This window comes from Gobius niger, assembly GCF_951799975.1.
Source record: "Gobius niger genome assembly, chromosome: 14".
Lineage (NCBI taxonomy): Eukaryota > Metazoa > Chordata > Actinopteri > Gobiiformes > Gobiidae > Gobius > Gobius niger.
In genome coordinates, this window is record NC_136865.1 from 22,651,988 (window position 1) to 22,670,233 (window position 18,246).

At 43.1% G+C, this 18,246-nt stretch overlaps 2 protein-coding genes across 3 annotated transcripts; both read left to right on the forward strand.

The window, feature by feature from the left end:
• The first annotated feature begins 1,009 nt into the window (after window positions 1-1,009).
• Window positions 1,010-7,022, forward strand: LOC306973914 (uncharacterized protein). Of its 2 annotated transcripts, none has more exons than XM_079570998.1 (6): window positions 1,010-1,202; window positions 1,840-2,069; window positions 3,205-3,311; window positions 3,518-3,732; window positions 3,828-3,893; window positions 6,160-7,022. In XM_079570998.1, the coding sequence occupies exons 1-6, from the start codon at window positions 1,096-1,098 to the stop codon at window positions 6,662-6,664; spliced, it is 1,230 nt and encodes a 409-aa protein (XP_079427124.1). In that variant the 5' UTR covers window positions 1,010-1,095; the 3' UTR covers window positions 6,665-7,022. The 2 variants fall into 2 exon arrangements, with proteins under 2 accessions (XP_079427124.1, XP_079427123.1); XM_079570997.1 differs by having other exon boundaries at window positions 1,011-1,202; window positions 3,816-3,893.
• A 7,504-nt stretch (window positions 7,023-14,526) lies between these two features.
• Window positions 14,527-16,415, forward strand: LOC306973482 (uncharacterized protein; the record flags this gene model as incomplete). The annotated part of the gene is made up of 6 exons (XM_079570406.1): window positions 14,527-14,795; window positions 15,197-15,374; window positions 15,448-15,524; window positions 15,629-15,815; window positions 15,879-16,127; window positions 16,240-16,415. Exons 1-6 carry the CDS (start codon window positions 14,634-14,636, stop codon window positions 16,413-16,415), a joined length of 1,029 nt encoding a protein of 342 aa, XP_079426532.1. The 5' UTR covers window positions 14,527-14,633.
• Window positions 16,416-18,246: the final 1,831 nt, after the last annotated feature.

Consider the following 18,246-nt stretch of genomic DNA (forward strand, 5'->3'; position numbering starts at 1 on the left):
AGCCTGCATTATCAATTTAGATGATGATAATGGCACAGCTGCGCTTGTGCAGAGCTAGAGGTTCCCGGGCTTGATTCCCACCTGAATGGAGCCTTCCAGTCCAGGTGGCTTTTTCTAAAAATTGCTATGCACCATGTGTGGGGTGGGTATCATATGTTTAAACACGCTTGTTTTTTTTTTTTGTGTGTTTTTCGGCACTAAACAGTGGAAGCCTAAATCTATCTGATTGTCAGGCGCTGGAGCTCTGTGGCGGCGCGTAGTCGGTCTGGGGCGGAGCTTCCCACCCTTTTGCCCTTTTAAGGAATAGCCTTCGTAGGAGGAGATCGAGCAGCCATGTTCATTTCACAGACCACTTGGGATCATTACTATGAATGGAACACTGGCTATCTCTGGTATTTTATATCTATGGTGCTTTGCTCATGTGAAGCAGTCCTGTTTAGAGACTTTTGTACCTCACTGTACACGGCCCCCTGGGGCGGCACTATAGGAGGTGCACCATCCAGGCCTAAAATAAAAGTCTGTTGATGAAGGTGCACTTGTGACCCAGTAATGTATGGACTTATTGTCTCATTTTGCCGTTTTCTTTCAATTCTTTATGGATAAGTGTCTGTAGGCTACTAAATGAAGAAAAAATTAAAGTATAGCATAAGTTTTTAGTTTTATCTTTCTTTACAGTCAGAGAGCGAAACAACGAAAACAATCAACAACAAAACAAGAGAACAAACAGTTTGTTGACCTGCATATTTTTCATATTTACTTAAGTCTTGGTCATAAAAGTGAGCGCTTTAAAAAATAAAAATCTTGCCTCATAATTCTGTCCCTCTCTCCTCTGCATCCATAGCCCTCTCTGTACTCTCTCCACGAAACCAGACGTCAGACATCTTTGCTCGTTTATCTGGAGAGGATTCTTTAAAAAAACATCCACGGCGCACCCTGAAAAGTTAATAATACAAAGAGGATATTGTGGCGACTCTGCTTAATATTATAAATGCCGCCATCTTGGCAATAGGCACTTCCGCTACGTCACGTCCCTCCGCAGCGGACGGTGCTTTTGTAGCAGAGCACCGTTGTTTCATTGAGGGTGAGAGCATCATCATGTCTCGGCTTTACGTGGGCAGGTTGAGCTACAGGGCCAGGGAGAAGGATGTGGAGAGGTTTTTCAAAGGCTACGGAAAGATTCTGGAGGTCGACTTGAAAAACGGGTAAGATATGGCCGTTTTTCTGAAGCGGTGGCCACGCACTCTTCCTCGGCCTAGCTGCTAATGCTAACAATGCTAACTCACGCGCTGCAAAACCTCGGACCACGAAAGCAAATTGTGACCTCATAGTATTTGCCATGTTGCAGCGGCTCATTTATCTCTGTACAATGTTCTAAATGCTCTACAAAACAGCGAGAAGGCATTAGAATATGCTACATTTCTGTTTAAAGCTAGGCTAGGTTAGCTTAGCTTCCATTGTGTGACCGGGGTCGTCGCTAGCAGCAGCTAACACGAGACGTGGCAATGTCAGTGTTATTCTAATAAACTTATATCTAAATGTCCTGCTGAAATAATACTATGGTAATTGCACGTAACGCTTACTACAAGGTCGTTTCATTTCCCCACCCCCACAATATACTGTCAATGACACACATGAAGTTACTATCAGGCACATTTGTCGCCGTCACAGTCGTCATCTTGATTTTTTTGTTATCACGTGAACTAACGCTATCTAATGAGCATCTTGCAAGGAAGCGGAGCCCGCATTATTATGAATCAAGTCCTTGTTGGTTGTCCTTGTGAGCTTCATGCATGATGTTTCCATTTTCACTTCATCATCTGCCTCTTTGTTCTGCTTTAGGTATGGGTTTGTAGAGTTTGATGACCCACGGGATGCTGATGATGCTGTGTACGATCTCAATGGGAAGGAGCTGTGTGGGGAGCGGGTGATCGTGGAGCACACCAAAGGGCCTCGACGGGATGGAGGAGGGGGAGGCGGAGGAGGGGGATACGGGGGCGACCGCGGCGGAGGAGGAGGAGGTGGTGGTGGCGGAGGAGGAGGCGGTGGAGGCGGCGGCGGAAGGGGAAGCAGTAAGTGTCTGAGATCTCTTCCGTCAGTTATATCAAATGTAATAATTATGATTAGGGACCACACAGGGCTTTGGTGGCAAATATGAAGGCAACTTGCACATTAGTTCATAAACATCCTAATCAGATTCCACCAGCTCCTTCCAATCAGGTCTAAGTTCTTTATTTTGAAGATTTGGAGAAACTGATCTAGCAGCACAACAGGTGCTATGCCCGATAATGGTGCTGTTGATGTTATGCCTACATGCATTGCCCAACGTCTATGTTACTTAAAAATGTGATGGAAATAAACCAGACCCAGGAACATGCATAGCTTTTGTGGTGCTGCTCGTCTGCTGCTCCAAACTGACAGCAGTGTCTTCATTTATTTTGTGATGAAAAGTTGCCTGCACTTTACCCACCATTGAACCTGTCAAAGATGTGTCTTTGAGTTTAGAATTTTAAATGAAATTGTAATTTAAATTTGAAATGAAGTAAATGGTTATTGACTGAAAACGTTTGCTAAGTATTTATTACATTAAATGTTTCTGTACATATTTTATGAATGAATGTGAATTTTAAGGCTAAAGATTTAACAAAGCACCTCAATGTTTTAATTGAAAGAGTCCTTGGCTGACTGCCTGCCCCTATTGCTGGCCATGGTGTCCCCCCTTTCCAAGAGTGTGGTTTGACCATTGTGGGCCCCTGGGCAGAGCCATAAAAGCCAGAGCCATTGTGAATGAAGACCGCTTTTGCCATTAGGCCCAGGCCGGGTGGTGAGGATGCCAAGGGTTAGGATCAGTGTGGGTTCAGTCTGAAGCACTACATGTTTCTGTAATAGTCATTTAAATCATATTTAAACATTAATAGTACATTTTTTAGTTCAACGTAAGTACTTCCTCAATCAGTTCTGTTTTATTTTTTGTTTTATTTGTTTTATCACTGAAGTAATCTTGACATTAGCAAATGTAATTAACACATAATCCAGCTAATAATAGTTTAGGCATAGAACTTTATTTTCTATTTATCTTTTTTCAAAGTGATTTTTAGACCAGCATATTTTTTAAGACTAGCAGATAGCGTGTTAGTTTATATCAATTATCCAAATGTATTCCTTTCTTGTCCTCATTTTGTCTGTCCTCCATTCTTCCATTAAAAGGTGGATATGGCCGTTGGGGAAGAGACCGATATGGACCTCCGATCAGGACCGATTACCGGCTTATTGTTGAAAACCTTTCGAGCCGCTGCAGCTGGCAAGACCTGAAGGTAAAGCAATTAGATGTGTGTTTGTTGCTTAAGACAGTCAGTAGCAGAGAGGGGACAAAAATGTTTTGAGCATTCTGGTCTGTGCTTTCTGTTTTAGAAATTAATAAATAAAACATCTCTCAGCTTTAGCACCAAGTGAAAATGGTTCTGAAGGGAAGGGAGTTGTGTGAGGGTCGCTGTATTTTAACTCCACTCTGTCTCCTCAGGATTACATGCGTCAGGCAGGAGAAGTGACATACGCAGACACCCACAAGGGCCGTAAGAATGAGGGTGTGATCGAGTTCAGGCTTTACGCTGACATGAAGAGGGCTCTGGAGAAACTGGACGGGACAGAGGTGAATGGCCGCAAGATCCGCCTCATCGAAGATCGCCCCGGAGCCAGACGCCGCCGCTCCTACTCACGCAGCCGCAGTCGATCCAGGTTAGAGCTCGCGTCTCTATTGATTTTTATTGCGCTCTTAAATGTCTTAATGGGGTGAACAGGGCAGATTAACTGTTGTTCAGGTCTCGTTCCAGGAGCCGCAGATCCCGTAAAAGCAGAAGTCGCAGCATGAGCAGCAGCCGCAGTCGCTCACGATCCAGGTACATCGACATCTAATGCTCCGTCCACACCAAACTCGTTTTGGCGCCTCCAAAGCGTCAGGTTTACATTTAAAATACATGGAGGACGCGCCTCCGGGGGGCGTCAAGATGTCCCGCAGCGCGTCACGCGCCTCCTCCGCGGCGCGTTTTGAGGTTTTTCGCGCTTGGTGAGCGTTTGACGCGCCTCCAGGGCGTCGAGCGCGGCCGACGCTCGAGTTGGGAAATGTTGAACTTTTTGGCGAAATTCGCGAGCGTCGACCAATCAGGAGCTTTCTCCCCATAGTGACGTACGTTGTAGCTAAGCCACCGGGGCAGATTCTACGCCAGCCCCACAGATGTCAACAAGTCACAAGTTACGGACGTAGCTTCTTTGTGAACCGGAGCTACAGCCGCTCTGGGACTTTTTTTTTTAGAAAGACACATCAGTGCTTCTTTATCTAAACACCAGGATTAAAAGCGGCGGAAGTACCGTTGAAAGCGACTCTCGTGCGAGCGCAGCTCCTGGAGCAAATGGTGAAACTCGCAAAACTAACGCCTTCGGACGATCTCATGAATCCAGACACGGCGCCGACGAGCCCGTGGACTACGTCGTCTGGCTTTATGAAGCAATAAAAGCCAAGCCACTCTCTCTATGTCATCCATGTTGATAACTGACAACGGCTCCCAACGCGCTCCACGACGACGCCCTTGACGCGCGTCGAGAGCGTCTTGACGCTTGGTTACGAGCGTCTGACTTGAATGAGCACAGGCGTCCAACAACGGGCGTGACGCGCGTTTTTGACGCCCAAATCGAGTTTGGTGTGGACGGAGCATTAGGCTACCGTTGAGCAGCAAGGGTCTCCACTGTTTTTATCTCCTGCAATAGCATTAAGTGGTTGGGGGCACCTATTCAGAAATGTTCCCAAAGACTTGAATGTGTACATATTAACCTTATGTCACAAATGTGTGCTTTTGAACAAATTGTGAGTCACAAAAAAGGATTGGTTACTTCTGTGGGTCAGCCATTTAGCTTGTTAGGAAAGCTGATTCCAACTCATTCATTACAAGTCACACATTTTGATAGAGTGGTCTCTTAAAGGGACTAGACGGAGTTTAATAATGTTAAAATGATGTATGTTCCAGCCATGTCCTAATGAGCCCAGACCTGTTCACCACAACTGCCTCTAAAATCCTGCACTGTCACTCAAAACGTTAATTCAGGTCCACAGCTCCTTAATGCACGAGCTTAAAAACGAAACCGCAGTTTACGGCCTGAGGTGACAGTAGCGAGTAGCCTGTATACATTTCTTACAACTTGTGGAAATTAAATAGATTTTAAGGCGAGACACGGCAGGTGAAAGTGTTGATTTTTCACGTAGTGGTCGAAGTGGAGATTTTTATATATTTTCCTCCCTTTACATAAAGTATAAAAATGACAAAACTCACCCCGCATGATGTTTCTTTTATGATGTTTTGTCCGTCTGCGAGGCACGGGCAACCCGGAAGTAGCTCCTGCGCCGCGTAGAAAGTCAGTTTTTCAAGCGGGTATTCATTCATAAATATTGACAGCATTTACATCCACGTGTCCTGCTAAGGGTTCCTGTGATGACGCTTTCTCCCAAATATGGTATTTTTCCTCTTATGAGACGCAGGTGCGGAAAAGTCGAACAGGCTGCGCATGCGCAGTCGCTACAAAACTTCAGGGCTGGTTTTCTCTGAGAGAAAGCCGCACACGGGCAGCGCCTGAGCCCTTATAGAAGCTCCCACAGACTCCAAACTTTACAGTCTGAGACCTGACAATATTTGGAAGGAGGGATTTTTTAACATCTAATTCCTAGCCTGATTTATTCAACTTTGAAACCAAAAGAACAGGCGGAATTTGAGTTTTTACAGATTTTTTCAGTTTATTGAAAAACAAAATATCCAAAATCCCCTCTGAAAAAATCTTAGTTACTAATATGTCAATCAAATAAAACCATACATTTTAATCTGGCTCAATTCATTATTTTGATTTCGTTGCCCAAAATATTGGCTATTTTGGCCATTTTAATGCTCAAAATGCCTTATTTTTATGTGAAAACATAAAATGACAGAAAAAATGCAATACATTTTTTTCTCATATTTATGTCTGTGATGTTCAGCAAAAGTTTCAAATTGATCTCTCCATTTATTTTTTTCCCTATTCACCTGCAGTGTCTCGCCTTAAGAAACTAGTTGCTCATATGTATGTTTGGATTGATAGTCTTGTTGTGTGTTCATCCCTAATGCTCTCCTCTGTCTGACACAGAGCGGCGGCGTCTCGATCTCGCAGCCGTTCTAGGAGCAAAAAGGGTAAAGCTAAAGGTAAGAAGGAGGACGAGGAGCGCAACCAGAAGAAAGATCAGAGCCGGAGCCGCAGCCGGAGCCACAGCCCCAAACCCAAGAAGAGCAAAAAGGAGGCGAAGAAGAGCAAGAAGGACGCCTCCCGCTCCCCATCCCGCTCCAAATCCAGGTCCAAGTCCAGGTCTAAATCGGGGCCAAAAGACCGCCCCAGGAAATCGGGCTCTGAGGGTCGTGACGCCCCCAGGAGTGACACGGAGGGGGCCGATGGAGACAGAACGTCCCGCTCCCGATCGCGCTCCCCAGTCAAGTCCAAGTCGAGAGCCAGGTCTAAATCCAGATCTAAGTCGGTGTCAAAATCCCGCTCTCCTTCTCCCGCTAACGGCAAACGGCGTTCTGTCTCACGGTCTCCCTCCCGCTCGGTGTCACGATCCAAATCCAGGTCTTTGTCTAGGTCTCGCTCCCGATCTTAGGCTGGATTTGGGACAGTCTGAAACTTCTGTCCCAGCCTTCTTTTACCCCCCGTCCCAAACCCCTCTCGTTTTTTGATAAATAGCCGTAGAAAATCCCCTGTCTTTTATGCGCCTACCATCACACAATTACTTCAGCTATATTTTTACATCGTCAGTTAACCTTCATAGTGTTTGTATAGAAATGAAGTGCAATCTGTTTTATAAGTTTAAAATATTGTATTTTAGCCCCTTTTTTTTTTTTTTTATCCCACAACTAAGTGTTCTCATTGATAAAACGACAGGAACAATGCCACATTTTTTCCAACTCTGTGAAAGTTCTTGTTGATGTTTAGTTTCATATTAAAATGCCTGTTGAGGATTTGTGACTGTCTGTGGTTATTCACCTTCTAATACTTTCATTTCCAAAAAAAAAAAGCCGTAAACATGGGGCCTATATTTGGTGAAGTGATTTTTACGAAGATTTAAAGTGCATATAACACATCAAATTTTTGGTAACACAACTATATTTAAGATTTTGCTAAATATTGCACCCAGCTTTCTTAAGTTTGGCCGGTCCGGTTTCATTTTCCTTATTGGACGATGACAGGAAGTAATGGATGAAGGCAAACGATTTTAAAACTGTTGCCGTCAATGGGAAATGAGTCGGCAGCTTACATTGCTGCTTCACTGAAATAAGAGCCCCCCCTACACCTGCAGCACAGTGGAGATGTCACAAGAGCAGCAACAGGAAACAAGGGGCAAACATGGAGGTATCTGGGCAAGACTCACAGCTAAGCCACATGCCATCTATTGTTCTGGCTAATGGACGTTCAATTGAGAAGAAAACAGTAGCTTTTCCCAGAAGATGGAGGGAGCTGTGCAGGAGGAAGAGGTGGAGCCGACCGGTGCAGGACACCATGCTTTGAAACAGGGACAAACCCAGGAGGCGCTGCACAGTTTTAGGAGACTGAAGTCAGGACTAACACCTGGACACTGTTTAGTTGTACGTTTGTACAATGACAAATGAAGGACTTGCTTAACCCTAGGACACTATCGCTCAAATTCATAACACCATCACCAGGGTGATTTTTCCCGAGATGATACACCCAATAAAAAGAACTCGAATCAAAATCAATCCAACAATACATGACACATTTGAGTCGTGTTCTTTTATATTAAACTGTGTCATGTCTAATAAAATAAAGCGTCACGAGAGGACCAGATAAAAATGCTTCAGAATTACAGGAAAATTAGGAATTTGGGAACAAAAAATTCCTAAAAAAATAGAAATAATGAAGAAGGAAGGTCCACACATTCCTGGCATATGTGAGACTTCTCTGGTGAAGACTCAGTGTCCTTGGCACAAACAGCCGCAGGAGAGAGAAACTAAATGTGTCATATTTTGAATGGGTGTAAATGACCAGCTGACTAAAATAACTGTGTGTTACTCACGTGCTGGGAGGCCAGAGACACGAACTCTGCGACTGGAACAAAGCTGTCGTTGAAGTCGCAAAATAAATGTGGCAGCCCTGAATGTCAACCTTGAAAGGGGGAAAGTTTTCCTGATTAAATACACTAACCCTACCCGACCTTCTATCACTGCCGGGTGAAAATCACCCAAACATGTGTCTGTAGGAAAAAGTGTGTTTTGGATTAGGAAAACACCCAGGCCATCAAAGATGTCAAAGACAATCCTGAAGCCCAGAGACCCAGGACAGATGACACTCAGATAAACGAAGCAGTGTCCAACAGTAAAAAAAAAAAAAAAGAGTAGAAAATTATGCAACTAATGTTATTCTAAACAAGTCATATTTTTTAAGTTTAGTGCATCAAAATACCTTTGCGTCCAAAACTGTGGCGCCATCTACACGTTTTCGAGGGCACTACATGCTTCCCTGTTGGTTTCCTGTTTCCTGTGGGCTCTGATCTGGGCTCTGACGATAGTCAGAGGGCGCCGACGTCAGACTCTTTAGCTTTTTGTATTTATATTTACTTGTAGTAGCATTTAACATGTGCATTTGTTCGCCTTGGTTGTTGTGCAATATTAGCGTGTACTAGTGCAGTCGTCTTGTTTGTTAGAATGGGGAGATATTGTAGTGTAGTCGGTTGTCATTGTTCTGTAGGTTTACATTACTTCCCACAGGACTTTGAGATCAGGCGCCAGTGGTTGCGCGTAATTGGCCTGGGGGAAAACTGCGAACTCCCGCCTCGCGCTGGAGTTTGCAACAAACATTTTACGCGCGATTCCTTCGCCAACACCATGGAGTTTGATCTTGGTTTTGCGAAGGTGCTTCGTCTGAAGAATGAGGCAGTGCCCACGCTTGCTCTTCCACGACTGAGCCAAGAGCCACCGACACTCCTGCCCCAGCCCCGCCCACACGAAGACCTCGGAGGGGTGAGTGAGGAAAAAAACAAACAGCCTACTGCAAAGGATGATAAAAAAGCAGTGATTGTAGCTTTAGCGTAAGAGGCGCTTGGTTCACTCTATCCTGGTATTTCTTTCTACAGTAGCACAGATGTGCACACATAAGCACATGTGGAATTTCGTGTGCGCGTTAGAATAAATAGTGTCCCAGGCAATACTACTCAAGTCCCTCTGACACCGAGTTGCGCGGTTGGTTGGCATCATGTTGGCATCATGTTGGCATCATGTTGGCATTGCAAATCCACCATACTCGCAGGGGCGGATCACGGGGTGGCAAGCAGGGTCAAGGATCATTTCTGTGGTGGCAACACATTTTACAATGTTGAATGTTTATAGCCGGGTACGCAAGTTTTTCCTGTTTGCAAGGCGATTTTTCCGTTTAGATGCAGCCTCCCAAAATTATATACAAATAGTTAACCTGGCACGAGCCAGACCGCTCCTCCCTGTTAAGAGATACGTCGTTATATGTATTTATAAATACATAAATAAAGTCAGTCTGGCTTTTGCCAGGCTAACAAATAGTAGCACTGCCCATAAAATAAGTAGAGGGTTTATAACTTGAACTTTGAAAAAAAACAAGAAAAAAAACACATACACACAAAAAAAGGATCATCTTGAGAACCACAGGAGTTGGCAGAAGGCAGTAGATGTAGAAAGTACTGTATGAAAAAACTACTCTACTTGGTCCCAGAGGGGAATCTATTGTACATGTTTTAAGTGGTAGGGGAAACCGGAGTACCCGGAGGAAACGTACGCAGACACGGGGAGAACATGCAAACTCCACACAGAAAGGCCCCGTCAGGTGGGAATCGAACTCGAGACCTTCTAGCTGTGAGCGCTAACCGCTGCACCACCGTGCCTAATTAAAACCTTAAAACAGACAATGACGTTATGTGAATTTCTCTGTTGTGAGATCAGTTAAGGATTATCTTATCTTAGCTTATATGGAAACAGGAAGTGAAGTAAACCAATCAGTGAAGGGAAATCGACTGTGTTATTCTCTGTGTTATTAGCGGCTCTGTGGGTTTTGACTCACATAACTCACCGATTTGTAAACAGTTAATCAAAAGAGACAATATGTAACATTTCCCGAAATTTAAATTTATTACATTCACTAAAGTTCCTACAGGTTATTGGTGCTACAAGCTGTTTTACTTGTGCATCATTGCCATGAGATACAATATGAAAATCAGGTAAAAGATCTGATATATCTGTGAAAATTAAACCAGAAACTCTTTCAAAGTCCAAATTATTGATTATTTTCACCACAATTTTGGTACAAATTATGGTTAAAATCATTAATACCGAGATTTTGACACAGCTATCTGTTAAAAGTAGCTGTGAAAGCCTTTGTGGCGTTAATTTGACATATTTTGGTTTTGTTTTAGTCGAGAGTTTGTCAAATCATTCTTTTTCATTTTGACTAAATTTAGCCGAATCAAACTACATATTTTCTGACATGAAAGCAGAATTAAATTTTACTTGTTTTAGGTCAATTTGTTGTTAATTTAAAGCACAGAAGGAGGGGTGCACTCCCATGGACAGACAGGCTTTAGATCGACCCAGAGCTGAAGGATTGGAGTTTGGTTTGACCGACGACATTTCAAGAGCAGAACATTTTGTGAATTTCTCTGTTGTGAGATCAATTAAAGATTATTTTATCTTATCTTATCTTATCTTATCTGAAGTAAACCAATCAGTGAGGGGAAATAGACTGTGTTATTAGCGGTTCTGTGGGTTATGACTCACATAACTCACCGAACGCTTATGTCGATGTGTTTTTGGTTAATTTAATTTAGTTAGTTCTCCTGTAGAGGAGACTTTACAACACATTACCACAAATACAGTATTTGTGATCATGTGTTGTGTTTTGGGATCTCTAAGTTTATCACTGTGGGATTTTCACCACAATTTTGGTACAAATTGTGGTTAAAAACATTCACTCCATCAGTGGTGCTTCGTTTCCCCTGGGGGAGACTGACACCTCTGACCTCATTCACACACACATCATTCACGCCGCCAATTGTACATTTTTAAATTTTCTCTTCATATTTTAAAACTCTAAACCCTGTACGACTAAAGACTGTTGGACTGACGCGTCCCAGGGAAACACAGTGTTTGTAATGAGAGAAATTGTTCCCAAACGGGGCCATTACCTGAATCACGTGCAGAATTACTATGCGGCCATTTTGCCTCACACAAAATGGAAAGGGAAAGTCACTCTGATCTCAACAAAACCTCTGAAAACTAACTTTCCAGAGTTTTTGAGATGTGCGTTCCTTCCCACTTTGTGTGAAAGTGACTGTGTAACATTTCTGCACGTGAGTCAGAGCGTGGACTTGCTTTGGCGACACTTCCTCCCTTTACAAACACCGTCTTTCTCTGGGACGTCCAACTGCCGTTCAGTCCCACACGGTTTGGAGTCTGAAAATGTGAGGAGAAAGGATCAACATGGTCAAAAACTTAACCGTTTACAGTAAATGTGCTTTAAACTTTTCTAAACATGTTGCTTAACTTGGCGTAGACCATTATTGCCAGAATGATCAAACTGCTGCTGATCACACCAAGCCAAAACTCCAGCACTGATGTCGTGAGAAAGGGGTGCACCCCGGGCCCGTTATCATAGAGAGATTGGATTGGAAGTTCATAGTTCTTATCTAGGCCACAAGTACATGAGTAGACATCTGTGTTTACATTTGACAGGTTCAGACTATTCGCGAAATACTCTATTATTGTGGTTTTGGCCTCTCTCAGTAAAGGAAACAGATTAGCTGAGTAAAGGTCTGACGTTAGAGTTGCGATTACTATGATCAACAGGATCATTAGGACTGCTTTCATGTAGTCACTTTTGGTGCTCTGTTTTAGCCGTGTTTGACTCATAAGTGTCAGTAGACTCATCACTAAAACCACTACGCAGAAGCCAATCCAGAGGTTTACGTTCATTTCGTTGAGGAAAGAGTTTACGACGCTCTCCTGTTTCAGGGCCTGTATCTTAGAGGCCGCGACATGAAATAATCCCTTGTTTTTGCCAGATTTGCAAGTACACATGTCGTCACCTTGAAGGTAAACGGACATGTTGTACTGAAATTGCTCTAAAAGCTTCATTGTGATCGTAAAATGGCTTTCGTTTTTGTCGGGAACACGGACCTGTCAATGCCTGCCTGCCAAATGCCTGTCTGTCAAATGCCTGTCTGTCAAATGTCTGTCTGTGCAGGAGAGCCTTTACACATTACAAGTTTCCATGGAGATCAGGTGATGTGACTTTGCATTCTAACCATATATGGTGACCTGTAAATAGAAGGTTAGAATGCAAAGTCACATGGCCTGATCTCCATGGAAACTTGGAATGTGTAAACGCTCTCCTGCACACAGGCATTTGGCAGGCAGGCATTGACAGGTCCGTGTTCCCGATAAAAACGAACGCCGTTTTACCTGTTCTTGACTGAAAGTGGTCACAAAGAGTATATTCAGTACCTTTTGTCCATTGTACTTCAAGGTGACAATAGACCCTTTATCTGCTGACATCATCCGTGACATCAGTGGAGGCAGGAAGTGATCAAGAGAAATAAGATTAAACTAAAACTAGCGATTATAAGTGTAAAACTACAACTAAATAATGTGGTCCTGTTGTGGCTTAAGGTGCAAGAACAAGAGGAACGACATTTGAGACGATAAAATAAAATAAGGTTTATTTTATATTTCCAAAAACAGTTAAACATTTGTTTATCGTTACCATGACAACAGCTCCAATGACAATGGATAGGAATCTCACTTCCTGCCTCCAGCTAAGCCCGGAATGTTTACAAACAATTAAAGGGTCTATAGTTGTACTTGCAAATGTAGTACAGAAACGGGACTATTTTATGGTGAGGCCTCTAAGATACAGTCCTTAAAACAGGAGAGCGTAGTAAACTCCTTCCTCAGCAGGGGCGGATCTAGAAAAAAAATCCCGGGGTGGCAAGCAGGGTCAAGGATAATTTCTGGGGTGGCAACACATTTTACAATGTCGAATGTTTATAATAATAATAATAATGCATCGGTTTTATACAGCGCTTTTCTGGACACTCAAAGACGCTTTACATTGCACTATTCATTCACTCCATACCCGGTGGTGGTAAGCTACTATCGTAGCCACAGCTGCCCTGGGGTAGACTGACGGAAGCGAGGCAACCAGTCTGCGCCATCAGCCCCTCCGACCACCACCAATCACTCACTCACACACTACATTCGCTAGGCTTCCTGGTGTTACTAAACGGTCTCTCATCCAAGTACCGACCAGGCCCTTCCCTGCTTAGCTTCCAAGGTCTGACGGGATTGGGAATCGCAAAGGCGGTTTATAGCCGGGTACGCAAGTTATGCCTGATTGCAAGGCAATTTTTCCATTTAAATGCAGCCTCCCAAAATTATATACAAATAGCAGCACTGCCCATAAAATAAGTAGAGGGTTTTTAACTTAGACTTTGTAAAAAAAATAATAATAATAATTTTTTTTTTTAAAAAGCATCATCTTGAGAACCACAAGAGTTCGCACCTGGCTCCTTTAGCTATAAAGTTGTTATAATATTTTGTCCTGTGAAAAAAGTACTAACTGAGAGTGAGCCCCTGTAAGCACCCATTTAGCTTCTTGAGAAGATGACAGACATCACATGACATCAACGGGGTGGCAGCTGGGGTGGCAAGACCTTTACTAGGGGTGGCAGCTGCCACCCTGTGCCACCCCTCTAGATCCGCCCCTGCATACTCGCATAAACAGGCCGTGAGTTTTGTATATTGTACATTGAGCATGGTGGTAGCCTCATGTTTCTTATGATTTACGTTGCCAAAGCCCCGCAGCTCATACGTGTCTTGTTGCGCTCAGGTTTCTACACGTTGGGATCCTTATCTCGGCTTCCGTTAACTAATGAGAATTAGATTCGATTAGATACCACAATAGTGTACATTTTATTAATATTATTTAATTTTATGTTTTCAGCCAAGAGTGACCAGAGAAATTGCCTGCCAGACTGAGCCAGTCATTGAAAGGCATGACCAGGCCAGTGTGAAGCCTAACAGGCAAAGCAAAGGTGAAACTGTTTATACAGGACAGTTATTTTATGTAACCGTCTATTCTTTTGGTTATTGATATAGTTAGACACAAGTTGTGTAACTAATCATTACTGCCATTTTAAACCTGTTTGTTTTGTTTTGCACAGATAATCAAGCCCCTTACAGGAGCATAGGTTGTGGGACTGGGAACTTGATGGAAATCCCTCTTCCTGAAAGTCAGGCCAGAGCAGCCTCTAAACCTCTGAAAAGGAAAAGGTGTGAGGTGTCAGCGTCTGACCCCAGCTTACAGTTAGATGACAGTGCGAGCAGTGTGAACTGTTCAAGGTAAAAAGTAAAATCTAGCTTTGTGATTGGAAAAAGTAGTAGTATTTGAGGGATTGAATATGCATCTTCCTTTTATATAGTGTTCCCACTGAAGTCCCTCCACACAAGGAAAAAAAATATATCGTTCATGAGGACCAACTGCTGGGGCTTTTCAGACGATGTCCTGTCTGTACTGGCTGTTGTACAGTGGACACGATGACAATGGGCACCCTGCTGCGGGTCAGTCAGCACTGTCCTCGCTGTGAGTTCACCAATCAGTGGTCGAGTCAGCCGGTGGTGAACAACATCCCAGCAGGAGACCTTCAGCTCTGTGCAGCTGTGCTCTTCACCGGCTCATCATTTAGCCAGATTTCAAAGGTACATTATATGGTAAACATTATATGGTATCACTTTATTTGACGCTATTAACAATCTGTAATAACTTGTACCTATGTAGTGCGTACACAATGGAATAACTTGCATTAGAACTTTGTAAGTACATAATGTAATAGGACACGAGACCCTTGGGATCAGGGTTAGAGTTAGAATTATGTCTTATTACATTATGTACCTACAAACTACAAATACATATTATTCCATTGTGGATCTAGCCCATAGGTACAACTTATTACACATTGTTACAGAGATCATTACATTGTTTTAGATTTAGTTAGTTACAATGCATCAAGGGTAGTGTAAAATAAAGTGTTACCCATTATATAGTTTAGATTATGTTTCCAATATATTATCCGTTGATAACATTGGTTTTCATTTTATAGTTCTTGGGGGCCTGCAATATTCAGGGACTGTCAGAGCAGTGCTTCTATAGGCACCACGCAAAGCTCCTCATCCCTACGGTCAACAGGCAGTGGAAGCTGGAGCAAGATGACGTCATCAGGGAGGCTCTTGAAGGCGGCTCCGTTACACTGGGCGGGGACATGCGGGCAGATTCACCTGGTAAATACATACAGAAACATTTATCTGAAGTATTAATTAAAGTCAGCTGATGTAACAACTTGCATTCTTTCAGGACATTCAGCCAAATATGGCAGTTACACAATGATGAATCTCACAAGTAACAAAGTCATTGATATCCAACTAGTCCAGGTACAATACAATGAAAACATAAATCCGTAGCTTAGTTCATTGTGTCAACTTGTGTTAAATGAACTGCATTACAACACAGAATTATTATTTTTTATTATTATTAGAGCAATGAGGTTGGAATCGGTGAGCGCATGAAGAAGGAGGGTTTGGTGCGGAGTCTGACAATGCTGGAAGAGAGAGGTGTCAATGTGGAGGCCATTGTGACGGACCGACACACAGGCGTACAAAAGTTTTTAAGGGAGGAAAAAAAGGAAATCAGTCACTACTTTGACCCTTGGCACATGGGAAAGGGTATGCATTTTGTGAATGCTGTGTACGGTTATTGGGCATTTTGTAATATACATTCATTCCAAGGAATTGGGAAGAAAGTTGATGAGCTCGCGAAGAGAAAGAGCACCCAAGATGTGAGTCTGTGGAGGGAAACAGTGGTGAACCACCTCTACTGGTCTGCTTCTACCTCCTCCTCGGGACAAGAGGCTGTCGCTAAGTGGACTTCTGTGGCCAATCACATGCAGAATGTCCACACGCATGACAACGTCCTGTTCCCTCGTTGCCTACACGAGACTCTGGTTGAGGAAAGGTCAAGACCGTGGCTCAAACCAAGTAAGTATAGCATGTGTTATCAGTAATACTGGCCCTTTACTCATTGAATTTTATGTAAATTCCATAGATTTAGGGTTAGTATTGTCATTCTCAAAAATGCTTTACTCTGTAGACACAGCAGCATGTGAGAGACTCGCTGACCTTCTGTTAGCTCCGCGCTTTGTCAAGGATGTGGAGAAAATCAGTCCAGTGCACCACACATCAAGCCTTGAGGCCTTCCACCGTCTGACAATCAGATTCTCCCCAAAAAGTGTGGGCTTCTGCTTCAAAGGAATGTTGGCTCGGTAATGCATACAGAAAGTTTTTAAATAAAGTTTATATTCTGTTCATCTCTATCTATATTTTTTTTTTCCTAGGTTGCAAATTGCGGCTTTGCATTACAATGAAAATGCACCTAGGTCTCATGCAACAACTCTCGAGGGTGTGCTGAGGTACGCAAAGTACAAACATGGCGACTACACCCTCACAGCCCTGAATACCAAACCTACTTCATGTATGTAACATTTAAAAAATACGTGCAACGTTTATAAGTGAGTGAGGACAAACGTTTCGTTCTTTATTTACAGTCTATATTGACAAGCTGATGGCACTGCTCTTTGAAAATGTGGTGGAGGATGCTCTTCCATATCAGGAGCACTGAGACAAAGTCCCTGTGCTTGAACCACTGTCCAGTGTGAGAGGCCGGACAAACTGGAGGCTGTGATCAGGCACAGGTCACGATTCTTCAAGACGGCATAAGCTGAGCAACACGCCTGTGCTGCATGACAGATTTTAATTATGTTTTGACTTGGTTATTTTGTATGGCAAATACATCACTTAGATTATAGACATAGCTTGTAGTATTAGACTATAGTGCTAGTTTAACAAATGTTGAATAATAAGGATTAAACAACAAGAAGTCGTGGATTACACAGTTTTAATGCACGACGTGGGGGTCAAGGGCACCACGACATTCAGCGAAGTTCACTTTTTAAGCGGATTTACCTTAAAAATCCGATTGTTAATCGTTACTATGGAACCAGCTGCAGTGGAGCCCCCTCACTCCCATTAGTTAACATAATTGGAGAAGCCGAGATAAAATCAGTTACTACACGAATACAAAGCCGTTTTAGGCCGCGCAGAGAAACAGTGCAGTGTTGAGTTGTTAATGTTGGTGCAAATGAACAATGAACATTTTACACAAATCAATCTACAAAACGGAAGTGTCAATACGATGGAAGTGCTGGTCTGTGGTAAAAGTGACCAGGGCATAGTAAGGTGAATATAACGTGATTTAACTGTTGCCGTACTCTCTGTGCAGTTACACAGACACAATACACCAGTAAGCATTAGAATTCTCAATGATTATTGATTGACTGCAGGATATGATTATTTCACCATCTTTTCAGACTGGCCTGGCAATATGGACCAATATCTTCTCAGAATGCAGACTGGTGTTGGCCAAGTGCAGTGGCAAACCATGAACCAAAGTCCAGTGGATAGAAAAACCCTGCGTATGAGTGGCCTTTGTCCAGTCTGGGGCGTGTGCAAGACAGGATTGGCCACTCATTTGTGCTGTCACAGGTACCTTCAGGAGAGCACACAATATTGATGAACTCACAGATAGAACCTTCCTGAAAATGGAGGCACATTGGCTAAGGACAGTAACCGACCACATAGAGATGATGGGAGTATGACCATCGAATTGATCCTCTGCTGAATCTTTTGTATTTACTGTAAATTTTGATCTGATTGTGAAGGCAATTTTTATTTGTTATTTCTTTACTCTAGACTTCTACATTGCAATATGAAGAATTCTATAAGCGGACATGCCAGCAACCTAATAGATTAAATCAGTGTTCCAAGTGTAAGATTTAATTGTGGGCACTGATCAGCAATCCAGAGAAGAAATGAAGCCTTTATATGTTCTGTCATCTGTACATTTCTGTCCGATATGTCACAGGCTGGTTTGGCTATGCACTGTCCAAGGGGTCTCCAGCACCACTTGCTGTCTCAGCTTAAAGCTGAGTGGTGCATGTATAATTATTATTGTAGGTATTGCAGAACTGAACCAGTCAGCTTTGTCTCCTGTACATCGAGAAGACCTGCGCATTTGCAGTGCAGTCACAGCTTTCTGTAC

Excerpts from the sequence above, each read along its gene's own strand:
- LOC306973914 (XM_079570997.1), top strand. The coding sequence starts at position 1,096 with ATGTCTCGGCTTTACGTGGGCAGGTTGAGCTACAGGGCCAGGGAGAAG. Across the intron at positions 2,070-3,204 it reads CGGCGGCGGAAGGGGAAGCA|GTGGATATGGCCGTTGGGGA; the intron begins GTAAGTGTCTGA and ends TTCCATTAAAAG. Across the intron at positions 3,312-3,517 it reads GCAGCTGGCAAGACCTGAAG|GATTACATGCGTCAGGCAGG; the intron begins GTAAAGCAATTA and ends CTGTCTCCTCAG.